Source organism: Anabrus simplex, chromosome 8 (genome assembly GCF_040414725.1).
Source record: "Anabrus simplex isolate iqAnaSimp1 chromosome 8, ASM4041472v1, whole genome shotgun sequence".
Lineage (NCBI taxonomy): Eukaryota > Metazoa > Arthropoda > Insecta > Orthoptera > Tettigoniidae > Anabrus > Anabrus simplex.
Genome location: NC_090272.1, coordinates 183,155,506 through 183,169,187, shown reverse-complemented (window position 1 = coordinate 183,169,187; position 13,682 = coordinate 183,155,506). Strand labels below are relative to the sequence as shown.

Here is a 13,682-nt window from a genome sequence, read left to right as displayed (position 1 = left end):
GGATTGTGGCGACGTTTAGTAAATTCACAGAGGCTTGCAGACTGAACGCTGAAAGGCATAACAGTCTATAATGATAATGTATGTATGTATGTATGTATGTATGTAGACTTATCTATTTTAATACTTGCAGATATTGAGAAAATCTCACACCACAGGACAAAATTACAATGTTAATGTTCAAACCTTATTAATGTTGCAGACAGTAAGGTTTTGCAACAATGTATACCCAAATATGAAACAACTTCACCGGCAGATAAGCACATCAAGTGCTTTGTAGGTGTAAATAATTGCAAAGATAATGTATAATATCCTACTGCATATTTACAAATGTATTTTAGATAAGTTATAAATAAATACATAAATAAATACATACATAAATAGATAAATAAAATTATTATTATTAACACTGTGACAGATCATTGTGGGAAGAGGGAGAATTACGTAGGTGGTTTGAAAAGTTCTTGGAATGTACTAGAATTAAGTATCTTACCTCGGTGGAACTGCTTTTATTTTTCAACATAGTCTCCCTGTAGACTAATGCATTTGGTCCAGCGATATTCCAATGCCTTGATCCCATCTCGAAAATGAAATTCCTCCAGGCCTGCAAAATACCTCTCCAATTCGGCTGTCATTTTTTCCCTTGTAGAAAATCTCCATCCACTGAGGAAAATTTTCAGCTTGGCGAATAGATGAAAGTCTGATGTTGCCAAATCAGGTGAACAAGGTGGATGTGGCAACAATTCGTACCCCAATTCATGAAGTTTTGCCATGGAAATAACACTTGTGTGCGGCGGAGCGTTGTCCTGATGAAAGATGACCTTTTTCCTTGCCAAACCAGGCCTTGTTTCGCGTTTTCCTGTAGTTGGTCTAGGAGGTTTACATAGTATTGCCCTGTAATTGTTTGGCCAGTAGGAAGATAATCTATCAGCAGAATGCCTTTTGCATCCCAGAAAACTGAGGCCATGACCTTTCCGGCCGAACGCACTGCCTTTGCTTTCTTTGGTGGTGGTGAATCAGCATGTTTCCACTGCTTTGACTGCTGTTTTATCTCTGGGGTATAGTAGTGGACCCAAGTTTCATCTGTAGTCACAAACTGGTGCAAAAAATCTTGTTGGTTGCACGGAAAACGGGCCAGACTTTGCTCGGGCATTTTCAGTCTGGTGCGTTTATTGTCCAATGTCAGAAGCCGCAGCACCCATCTTGCGGATAATTTTTTCATACCCAATTCTTCAGTTAAAATATAATATACCCATTCAGAAGACATCCCTACAGCTTCAGCAATCTCCCGCACTTTCAGTCAACGATCCTCCATGACCATTTTGTGCACTTTTGCGATAAATTCTGGGGTCGTAACACTTTTTGGCCATGCACTACACGGATCGACATCCAAGCTCTCCCGACCAAATTTAAACTCGCTGGTCCACTTGGCAACAGTTGAAAATGAAGGAGCAGAGTTCCCCAGTGTGTTCTGAAAGTCAGCATGAATTTCCTTTGCTTTCATACCTTTCTTTACAAAGTATTTAATCACTGCTCAAATCTCAGTTTTTTCCAATGTCACAAATCACTACGCGGGAACAACAACAAAGAGTCGTCACTACCACACTCCTGCAGCTAGAGCTCTGATGTGCTACGTGGTCACTCACAAAGGATGTGTGATTATTGCGCAGGAACCTTGTTGCTCTAGCACCGACATCTAGCGGTGATTCCGAGAACTTTTCAAACCGTCCTCGTATAAGGAACACACAAAAGGACAAGGACAATATCCATATTTTCAAATAGACTGGCTCTCTCCTCATCAATCCTGGTTCTTCTACATTCATTTCTTCTCAGCCCTTGACAAGCTTGTTTCTACTTCATCAGGAGGATGGGCCGCAACACTCATTCAAGGATCCCCTTGACAAATCTTCAGCTTGTCACAGGCTGAGAAAAAATGGATGTAGGAGAACTGGGATTGATGAGGAGAGAGCCAATCCTTTTGAAAATATGGAGATTGACCTTGTCCTTTTGAGTTTCCTTTCTATTTCTCATTCTCATTCTTTCCATGCTGACCTGTCACTGTTTTTCTGTGTTCCTTTCATTGTTCTTATTTTCCTATATTTTGTTATAGATTGATGAAAGGAGTTCTTCAAAATATGCCTTGGTCTTTCTCATTTGACCACCTGGTAAACAACTAGTCTTTTAGTCGCACTCTTTGTAAACATACCTACTCCTAAAATATTAACATGGATTATCTACTAATTGTTTTAGGTGTGACAGACTGCAGTGTTATGAACTACTTCTACGAACTAACAATAGATGTTTTTTGGTTATTTTTTAGGGTCGTAATGTAGAGGAAATTCGTAAAATGGTGAGCTGGATCGACTGTTGGAGGGAAGCTAACCCTGTTAGTTCCCTTCGAGTATCCATTGAAATTGAGAAACCTCGACCAGATCTTGTGGATTTGCTGCCCATTGGTGATGTCTTGTTCATTGGGAAAGACTTCTCTCGATTCAGAGGGTATGTGACTATGGCTGAGGTACTGGAGAAGGTGACTCCGCTCATCAAAAAGAAGTGAGTTCACACTCAAACCGTGTTACTTCTAGTATTAAGATTTCCCATTCTCATTCCCAGGCTCAAAATTCTGCCCATTATAGGACATAGAAGCTGCATTATTTTGGGATTCTAGATTAAAAATTGTGACATTTACTTCATTTATCCTGAGTGTCCCTTCCCTCCCATTCTCTTTGGAGGGAAGCTTGCAGTTTCTGTTGAATGATGTAATTATTTTTTAAATGAAAAATGTTTGCCTACAGATGTATCATCACAAACTTTTGTGAATGATTATTTATATATGATAAATTGTGATTTTTATTATGAATGCATGATATTTGTATACTTAGTTCACCAATTAGTTGTGAGGTTATGCTTTGTTGCTAAGTTGTCCAATACCAAGTATTGAAAACTCCCCATTCATAATCATTCATAACTACTGTATAATAATGTCTAATTCAAAGAGGAGAGATTGAATTGTATTTGTTTCATTATACTTATCTACATTCTTTGCTTCTTTAAGAATTACCATGTGAACTCCTGCCTAAGTTGTACTGTATATAGATCAAAGAAATACGGTAAAGGCGTGCTCGGTTCACACGGAAGGACGTGGGTTTGATTCCCCGTCAGGAAGTCAAAAATTTAAGAAACAAGATTTCCAATTCCAGAGGTGTGTATGGTCCTGAGGTTCACTCAGCCTATACCAAAAATGAGTACCAGGTTAATTCCTGGGGGCAAAGGTGGCCGTGCGTAGAGCTAACCACTCTACCCCACCAAGTGCCGAGGTTACGGATTGTGGAAGCCTTTACCTTCCACCCCTCCAAGGGCCTTCATGGCCTGTACGGAGATGACTTTGCTTTGCTTTCCTCTTCTAAAATTATTGTGCAATCTCAACATTTTACACTACATATAAGTTCAGAATTTTCTTTGTGCTGTGAATCAAAACAATCAGTAAGCCCCTGAGGTTATAATTCCTTTCTGAAGTTATTACTCTGCCTGTACATATAGATTCTGTTGTGATGCATGACTGGGAACTGCCATGTAATCTCAATGTTTTAGGTTACTTCATGCAGTGTTTGTGCAATCATTGACGTCACCCATGCACTTCTAAATAGGCATAGTAATGCTAAAATAAAATATTATTGTATTGAATAGGTGGACCTTTGAAAACCTTAATTTATTGTAATAGTAATGCTTGTTGACCAGAACAATGGTAGCGCTTCTTCTATGATAAACTGCTTGAACAAGGTTGCAATGATCTCAGCATCTTGTCCAAGCATTTTCTATCCTTCAGCTGGAATATCGTCAGGTCCGGTGGCCTTGTCAGCTGTCATTTTCTGCATTACTTCCTGAACTTCCAAAGAGGTATTAACTGGGTCAGGTCCTGAGATTGGTGTTGCACTGTGTATTGGAGGATGTAGAAATTTAAATTGAAATATTTCAAGAAGATGGTTAATGGATTCAGCCCTAGGAACCTGTGTTTCAAGGATGAGGAAGGAAAACTCATAACAACCAACAGGAAAAAACTGTAAACACCTGGATCAGTACTTTCATAAGCTCTCTGTGACTCCCCTCAGTGACTATCCTACAAAGTACCCACAGAAAAACTACCAGCTTTGCATCCTCCCAATAGAAAAGACGTGCTGTGAAGTTAAGAAATAACAAGGCTCCTGGGAGAGACTCTGTCACTATGAAATTGCTTGTGTATGCTGGAAACAGTTGGTAAACAGTTTGAAAGACTCTTAGCCCATATCTGTGTGACAAAAGAAGTCCCTAAAGAGTGGAATAATGTGCTCATTCATCACTTGCATAAGAAAGGGGACAAAAAGGATGCCAAAAAATACAATTTCTCTCTTCCCCATTGCATATGAGATATTGTTGAAGGCTCTGCAGCAAAGGATAGTACCCCTCCTGGATAAACAGTTGGGGGAGTACCATACTGGATTCAGAAAGGGACAGTGTTGCACAGAACAAATATTCATCCGTAAATTATTGATCAAATTAGGGCAATGAGACAAAAGCGACTAATTACAATGGCCTTCATGGATTTCAAAAATCATATGATTTAATGGACCGGGTGACACTTATCAACATTCTCAGGGAATTTGGAATTGATGAGACATCCCTGGCAATGGTTCAGTGAACTCCCACAAATATACTCTCAATTGAAGTTCATGGGTAACTCTCAGAATAGTTTGAAATCAAAATGGACCTGAGACAGAATGATGGTCTTTCTCCACTTCTGTTCAGGTGTATTCTCAAAAGTCATCAGAGAATGGAGGAAAACATAAACAAATAACAACATCCATCACGAAGTGAGAATTGGCCCGAAAAACAATGGTACCGCTTTTGACACCTGACATTCACTGACTATGTAGTGCTCCTTGCAGACAGTCTCCAAACAACAGTGAAACAGATAAAAATACTGCAATGAATTAGTGCAAAGACGTAAGTTGGCATGTTTTCTGCCACTTTTTACACAGTTTTCGTCAAACATTCTATGTCACAATATTAGGCTAGTAATGAGAGATAATTACGTTGATGATGACAGACTTTTTGTGAGTTAATATTACTTACATTTCAATTATATGACATGATTGCTGGGTGAAACTGGAAAATTTTTTTTTTTTTTGCTAGTTGCTTTACGTCGCACCGACACAGATAGGTCTTATGGCGACGATGGGACAGGGAAGGGCTAGGAGTGGGAAGGAAGCGGCCGTGGCCTTAATTAAGGTACAGCCCCAGCATTTGCCTGGTGTGAAAACGGGAAACCACGGAAAACCATTTTCAGGGCTGCCGACAGTGGGGTTCGAACCTACTATCTCCCGAATACTGGATACTGGCCGCAATTAAACGACTGCAGCTATCGAGCTCGGTAAACTGGAAAATTCCTAGGCTCCTAGTTACCCTTGCAACCAAAAACTTGGCACTTAACATCTAATTGCTAAATTGATGATGATGATGATGATGATGATGATGATGATGATGATGATGATGATGATGATGATGATGATGCTTGTTGTTTAATGGGGCCTAATATCTAAGGTCATTGGCCCAATTGCTAAATTACAGATGTAACCAGTTGAATTATTTTAAAATGTTATTTAATATCTGTCCCAGATTTTTGTGAAATGCTGTAAAGAATTCTGGAGTGTTACACAGTGTTCACTTTATCTGCTCAAGTTTAGTCCTGACGTATGTAGCTTGAGGGTTACTCAGAAGTCAGTATTGATCACATCTAGAATATTAAACTGTAATTGATTTATAAAATTACACTAATTTACTTGTTGTTTCTGAGCTGCTGCTTCTTCTTCTTCTTCTTCCTTTTTGCCTTATCCTACTCAGTTGGGGTTGGTTTTTCTGATAACTCTCCTCCAGTAACGTTGACCTTGTATTCTGTTTTGATTAGCATTTGTAATATTTAGGTCCTTCTTGATGCAGGTTTTCCATCTTCATTTAGGTCTGCTCAGAGCTGGCTGGCCTACTGCCTGCCTCTCCACTCTGTGCATTACATAATCTTCTCATCTTTGCTGAAGGTGACTGAACCAGTCGATGTTCCCTCAGTTTCTCAGAGATTTGTGTTACCCTCAAAGATTAGCAATTTAGAAAATTTATCTAGCCTGGTTATTCCACGGGCCCATAGGAGCATCTTCATCTCAGTCACACAAAGATTCTATTCATCTTTCTTCTTTGCAGTCCAGCACTCCGAACCATATAAAATGGCTGGACGGACAATCATTTTGTTGATTTTGCCCTTCAGGTGAAGAGGGACCTTCCTACCACATAGAATACTGGTAACTGCCCGCCACTTCACCCAGCCATTGGTGACCCGATTGCTAATATCCCTGTCGATGTCTGCAGTATCCTGTATCACTGATCCATGATATTTGAAGGTACTGATTTTTGTTACCTCCTCGTTCCCAATTTTTAAACCTTTCTGACCATCAAGGTCATTCACGGGGAAATTACAGTGGAGATATTCTGTCCTAGTCCTGCTTATTTTGAGCCCATTTCTTTCTCATACATCCTGCCAGGTGTTCAGCCTCTCCTGTAGTTTCCCCAAGTTTTCACCCATAAGCACTACATAATCTGCAAATAGCGTGCTCCATGATGCTACATCCCGAATGTGCTTTGTTGGTTTGTCCATGACGATGGGCTGAGAGCTGATCTGTGATGCAGGCCCACCTTAATTGCAAATTCTTCTGTAGTTCCACATGAGTTTTTCATAAGTCGTCTGCCTTCTTGGTACATATCTTGAATCAATTTGATATACTGATAAGGGACTTTTTTCTTTTTAAATGCCCACCAGAGAAGATCATGTGACACTCAATCGTAGGTCTTCTCAAGATCTATGGAGATCATATGGAGATCTTTCCCATACAGACATTATTTCTCCATAGTCATCCTGAGAGCAAATATGGCACCAGTTGTGGTTCTATCAGACATAAACCCAAACTGATTTTACATTATTTGGGTATCTTCTCCTTATTGTTTATTGTTGTTCCTAAGTTTGTTGTGAATAAATTAGAAATATGAGAAAATTTGCTTAGTTGTTGTAGAACTTGCAGGAGAGTCATACAGATGGGCAATAAAACAGTAAATTTGTTTTTCAATGTTCTTATTTTTCTTCATACTGTGGCTTTCCATGAATCATTTGGAACCACTTTTGTACTGGGCAAGTAGAAATATTTAAGAAATGGTTCATCCTCAGCTTCAAAAGCAATTATCATAATCATCATCATCATCATCATCATTATTTCCCTTTATCCAGCTGTAGCTGGGTAGGGGCAAATATGGTTCCTCTCCACTTTCTTTGATCTTTCCACCACTCCTCCTCCGACACTGTGTCCCAGTCCAGGTTTCTTTCTATAATACTGCGTTGGATTGTATCCTTCCATCTCAATCGTGGTCATCCACGGCCTCTCCTTCCTTGCATTTGCATTTCCATCGCCTTTTTTGACATTCTTTTGTCACTCATTCGCTTTATGTGCCCAAACCATCTTAGTTGGCTCTTCCCTAGTCTATCATTTATTTTTTCCACTCCAATTTCTTCCCAGATTTTCTCATTCCTTATTTTGTCTCTTCTACTCTTCTGTATCATACTCCTCAAGAACTTCATTTCGGTTGCCTGTATTCGACTCTCATCCTTTTTTGCCATTGTCCAAGTTCCTGCTCCATAAGTTGTTATGGGTACGTAATACATCTTGTACATAGTTTCCTTTGCTTTCATTGGCACATCTTTGTCCCATAACATGTTTCTTACACTATGATAGAAACAACTTCCAGCTTGAATCCTCTTACTAATCTCAGCATCCAGTCGAGCATTCTCCATTAATTCACTCCCCAGGTATTTGAACATTTCCACTATTTTCAGGGGCTTGTTTGCAAGTCTAATCTGACCTTTCACTTCTTTCTCCTCTCTAGTCTAAAAATAGTTTTACTCTTTTCTACACTTATTTTCAAATCCACATTCTTTGATCTTCCCATTCACCACATCCAACTGTTCTTGAACCTTCCTGTCATCTTCTCCCCAAATCACAATATCATCTGCAAATAACAACATGTTAATTATCTTCCTCCATATGCTGCTTTTATTGTTCTCATGATGTCATCCATTACTGTTGTAAACAGGATTGGTGATAGAACACTTCCCTGTCTCAGCCCACTAGTTATTTTGAACCAACTTGTCCTGCCAACTTGTGTTTGCATCCAACTACAACATTCCTTGTACATTGCCATAATCATTTTTATTAAGTCCTGTCCAATTCTTTTTTGCACCAGACTGTCCCAAACTTTAGTCCTGGGGACACTGTCATATGCCTTTTCATTGTCAATGAATGTGATCACCATATCATTCCCGTACTCCCATTGCTTTTCCATTAGTTGTTTCATAATGAAAATGGGCTCTATTGTTGACCTTCAACTTCTGAAACCAAACTGATTTTCCTGTATCTGATTCTCAACCCTCATATTCTACTTTCCAGTATCCTTTCCATTATCTTAGCAACATGGGATATTAGAGTAATTCCCCTGTAGTTTTTCAAAACTTTCTTATTGCTTTTCTTGAAAACTGGGATGATTATTCCTTTTTACCAATCCACAGGGACCTCCTTATTCTCCCAGATATTCCTGAGAACCCGATATGTCCACTGCAGGCCTACAGCTCCAGCTGCCTTTATCATCTCCACTGAAATTTCATCTATTCCAGCAGTTTTTCCATTCTTCATCTTTTTTACTGCCATTTCAATTTCATTCATTGTAATTTCTTTATCCATTTCTTCATCAACTAATTGTCTTTTCTGGTCGTCCATTGAATGACTGTCATCAGTTCTTATGTTCAGCAACTGAAAATACTCTCCATCTATTTCTTATTTCTTCTGGATTTGTTAATATTATGTCACCTTCATCCTTCACAAATCTTGTGTTTACTTGATCTCTCTTTTTGTTTCTTAAGATACCATCCAGCAATTATATGATTCATAAACAAGGGATCAGATATATAGCATTTGCCCTAGCTTCCTTCTCCTATTCTGGGGAGATTGTTGATAAACTTTCTTGACCAGGATTCATGAGATGGGCCAAGTAATTCATTCATGTTACAGTTTCTGTGAAGAGATTTTACACGATTGTCTTATATGGTTCCAAATTTGGATCTGACAACCCATCAACAATGTTACAGTGTTCTGCAACAACGTTACAGTGTTCTGCCTGACACAAATTGATACAAATAACTGTGCCACGTGCAGAAACCAAAAATGTCACTGCCCCACCAACAGGCAAACTTCACAAGCATCCCTAGTTAAGAAAGTTGCAATATTTCATTGTCATGTTGTTGGGTATAATGTCAACATCTCTCCTTGAAACAGTGGGTGGTGTTCAGGTCACCTGAGCGGTTAACACACATCTGGCACTCTTGCTGGAAAGGGAAGGAAAAAGTGACAAACAAATTTGCAGCAGTGTGAAGCATCATTGCCAGTTCTCTGCTACTGATCATTACAAGTCATACCTAGCACACTGCTTATTAATTATGTTAAAGCTATTAAGGTCTGCAGTAGACTTAACAATACGATAAGCTTTTCTCTACCTCCTCTATTCAGGGGAATGTTTCTGTTTTATGATCTGTCCTAAACAAATCTATTGAAGCTGATAAGTTCACATGCATACACCCCAGCATCAGTGGGTAGGGTCTGACACATCCCACTCTGATGAGTCTAGTGTCAGACCTAAGACAAAATGCTGGTTAATAGAGCGAACACCTGAAAAGCCTTACATCTGATCTGTTTTTGACATGCTCTATTGGTAAAAAATATCTAATTCCCTCCATGGGAACTTAGAATTTTCCATATTGAAGCTGAAGTCGCTCAGTCTGAGATATTGAATGTTCTAGGCAGAGCGGTAGGAATGTGTGTGGAAATTATAGCAGTGGCAAGTGTACACTTTCCCTCCCGCACATCTCACAGCACATTTTATTACTATCAATATGCATGGCCTGTTTCTAATGTTTGTTGAAGCATTCATGTGGAATCTGAGGTTGACAAGAATTTTCAGTTTCTTTTAACCATGCAGCAGAATCTGGTGGTTGTAGAAATACTTCTGAATTTCACTTACATTACAAGAAATATTTCCTCATTAATTTCATCTTCAGTTCATGATCTGAAATGAAACTTTTGACCTTGCAACCAAACTTATTTTTTGCTTCTTCAGTGGCCATTTTTACCAAGGTCAGACAATATTCACTGGTTTTAGCATTCACACTAGTATCTTCAGCAGAAAGAAAGTACGACTCTTTACCAATTGCCACAACTTTAGCAATAACTGGGTCAATGTGTTGTAACCCTATATCCATCTTGCATTAATGTGACTTACTTTTCTGAAAGTTTCTTAGCTGTTTCATTATTCAACTTTTCATGTGTAAAGTCCAGAATGGGTTCCACTGGCTGTTTTTAGGTTTGGTGGCATATAAACTGATGCAGCAGTCTCACCAACTCAATAAATACACCATGCTCTGTGACACTGAAGGAAGTTTTACAAGCATAGAGAAATTTAGCTGTCACTTTTTCTATGTTCTTTTTTTTTAAGCTTTCATAATTTGTGATTGGTCTGATAGTGATTTGGACATGTTGCAAGAGATACATACAACTGAATTACTAGAACTGGCAGGGGATACATATGATGTAGAATTATCTGAACAGTAATGGTAGCTACAGGTCTTTTCGTATCTACATACATTTCTCAGTTAACTGGCACAAAGCCAGGTTAACTTATTTATCACTAAAAAGCATAGGCAGCAAGCACAACAATGAACATGACTTAAAGTTTAAATTTTAAACATCAATTCTTCTTCAGTTATTTGAAATTAGCAGTATTTGCCAACTTTAAGATTTGTGAATATGTGAGAATTTTTGCCAGTTGTTGCTGTTAAAAACCAATTTTTTCCCTCTGGTCTGGACTTTTTCTGGTACATTTAATTTCCAGGTTTGATTCCCATGGTTACCACATTATTGTATGAAACTAACTGAAAAGCAATACACTCCACAAATATTACAAGACTTTCAAACAGCAAACAAAGCACATGCAAATTGTCTGAACTGAAAGAGAGGTATGTGTGAGGATTTCTGTTTGGGAATGGTAACTCCTCTTTTAAAGCTCACTACCATAATCTAATCACCCCCTGCTGGGCAAGCAAGGGACCAGGAGATCAGACATATGTCAATCTTTTTGGGAGCCAGTCGGTATCCATTGCCCATCTCAACTATATAAAATTGACTAAGCCTTACTTGTCTGAACTTGACCACAGTCACTTTCAGAATACATTGTATTCCAAATCTAAATCAAAAGTGTGTTAGCTGAAGTATACTGACAATGATTACGATGATGTATGTTGATAATTCTCTCTGTTTCCTTTGCAGTGCCACAGTAATAGTACCGTGGGGAGAGCTAGGAGCGACAGCCCGCAACCCTGATGGCGAAGTTGTCCATTCCCCAGCCTTTCCTCCCCAAAAAGTTGTTGATACTCTGGGTGCTGGTGATACCTTCTGTGCTGCAGTTATTTCTGCACTTAACTCTAAGCACTCACTCAAAGACAGCATTGTGTTTGGATGTCAAGTTGCTGGAGCTAAGGTTGGAATGTATGGCTATGACGGTCTTGATATCTTCTGTAATAAAACAAGTAAAGCATATCTAGTGTCTTAACTCATTACATAAAGCCTTAACTCTATTCTTTATCATTGAAAATCCAATTTCTGCTAGGTCTTTTATTCTGGCTCTCTCTGGAATAATCCATAATAGGTCAGTGATTTACCTTGATTGACTATAGGAGATATACTGGCATGTCTAATTATTCTTAGCTAGATATCAAACAAAGTTGTACATTTAAGAGTAATCTTTATTAATCTAATGCATCCTAAGTACTTTTTTCTGATGGTTTTCAAATTCTGTCCTCATACGTAGGCTTGAGATTGACAATATCATCCGGGTTTGACAGCATTGAACTTTCTACCTAATAACTCTGCTGAGCTAATGGAGATTGGAATACTAAGACATCCTAATCAAGGATGTCCCATTTTCTGTGGATGACAGATGTGAAAACTCTCATCTTCTTGCAGGAACACAGTATTCCTTCTGTTCACCAGGTCTGGTATCTTCTGTTGAAAATTTCAGAGTAATATTTTTCCAAAATACCCTTGAGTTGATCATCAGATTGAAATTTCACAAATCACAGAGTATAAACTTAAGTGGTGGAAGGGGTACAAATATGGAATACCATTTTGTTCTTCCCTTTTGGAAGGTACATGTATTCAATAATGTCAGAAATATGAAACAAAGACAAACATGAAGACACGTGTTTTTGTGTTTGTGCTTGTCTCAAATTTTTGTTGCTCCCTCTTCCCACATCAACCTGCCATTATGTTTGTCCTATTATAGGACACCCCTAGCACCCTTATGGGCAGGGGGCGAGGGGGGTGGTATAAAAATAATCTAGAATATTATCGAATCCATAGTTTTCGTGGTAGCTGAAATAATTAGTAACACTGCGAATTTTTTTAAAATTCATCTTCAGCCTCCGTTGGGGTGTGGATGAGGGGGAGTGAGATATAAAAATAATCGAAAACAGTGTTGAATCTACAGTTTTCTGGGTCACTAAGATGAATGGTAACAATCCAGATTTTATATCTCTTAGTGGTGGAGGGCGGGAGGGGGACAGTCTCATTGACAGTTGAAATCCTGTGCATCGTATCTATAGTGCGACGGCTAAATACATATAGTTATCACTTATTAATTTTTGACAGGATCAAATACTTCCCAGTCGATTCGAGCTTCCATAAGGACGAAGTTTTACTCGAAAATTAAATAATCTAAAACTTGAAATCAAACACATCTAAATAATTCTAAAACTACATAATAGATCATACCATATCAATCTGCAAGTCAAAAAGGAATTCTATAAAAATTCACATCACACATAACTAACTAGTAATGCAAATCTTAAAGGTAAATATTCAGAAACTATCCGGGCAATGCCGGGTACTACAGCTACTACAGAATGGTAACAATCGCTGAAGTGGTCGACTTCGGTTATCTTCGAGATTCGTATTGGCAACCTTTGAAACACAAACTAAGAATTACTTATCATCAGTGTGCGACATCTGGCGTACACTTTAAGTACTCGTACTGTTGTTATTTACACAGCAAAGCCAAACTATAGAATTCATGCTAGGAACACGTTTCGCAACGGGAAATGTTATATAGTATTATATATTGTGTGTGTGACACAGTTGTTTGCTTAAAATAATAAACGTTTATAAAATTCATATCGATCGATCATATTATCGATTCAATTCAGATTTCATTTCCATTCAGTTGGCAGGATTAACGGAACCCTTCTTACTTCTCCAACGAGTACAAAAATCTATCACCAAAAAGTGCGCATACTATATATATATATACAAACAGATATAAATCTTCTACAGATTATTTACATCATTTACAAAATTATGACGTTCCACCCTTGAGAAGAACTTCCTGAATTGCTGTGGAAGGGTGGTGAAAAATGTCGAGTGACCTTTCCAGCTGATTTATGGGCCTAAGGGGTTGCATGAACCAAGAATTTCATGTGCGACTGTCCTACATTTGGGCAGGTGGCATGTACATTT

The 13,682-nt window shown here is 38.5% G+C and overlaps 1 protein-coding gene across 1 annotated transcript in view; it reads left to right on the top strand.

The window, feature by feature from the left end:
* The window catches only part of LOC136879359 (ketohexokinase), a 107,280-nt gene extending 95,559 nt beyond the window's left edge, over positions 1 to 11,721 (top strand). The window contains exons 4-5 of the mRNA XM_067153175.2: positions 2,318 to 2,550; positions 11,439 to 11,721. Of these exons, the coding sequence (XP_067009276.2) occupies positions 2,318 to 2,550; positions 11,439 to 11,721 (516 nt within the window). The remainder of the gene's footprint in view (positions 1 to 2,317; positions 2,551 to 11,438) is intronic.
* The last annotated feature ends 1,961 nt before the right edge of the window (positions 11,722 to 13,682 follow it).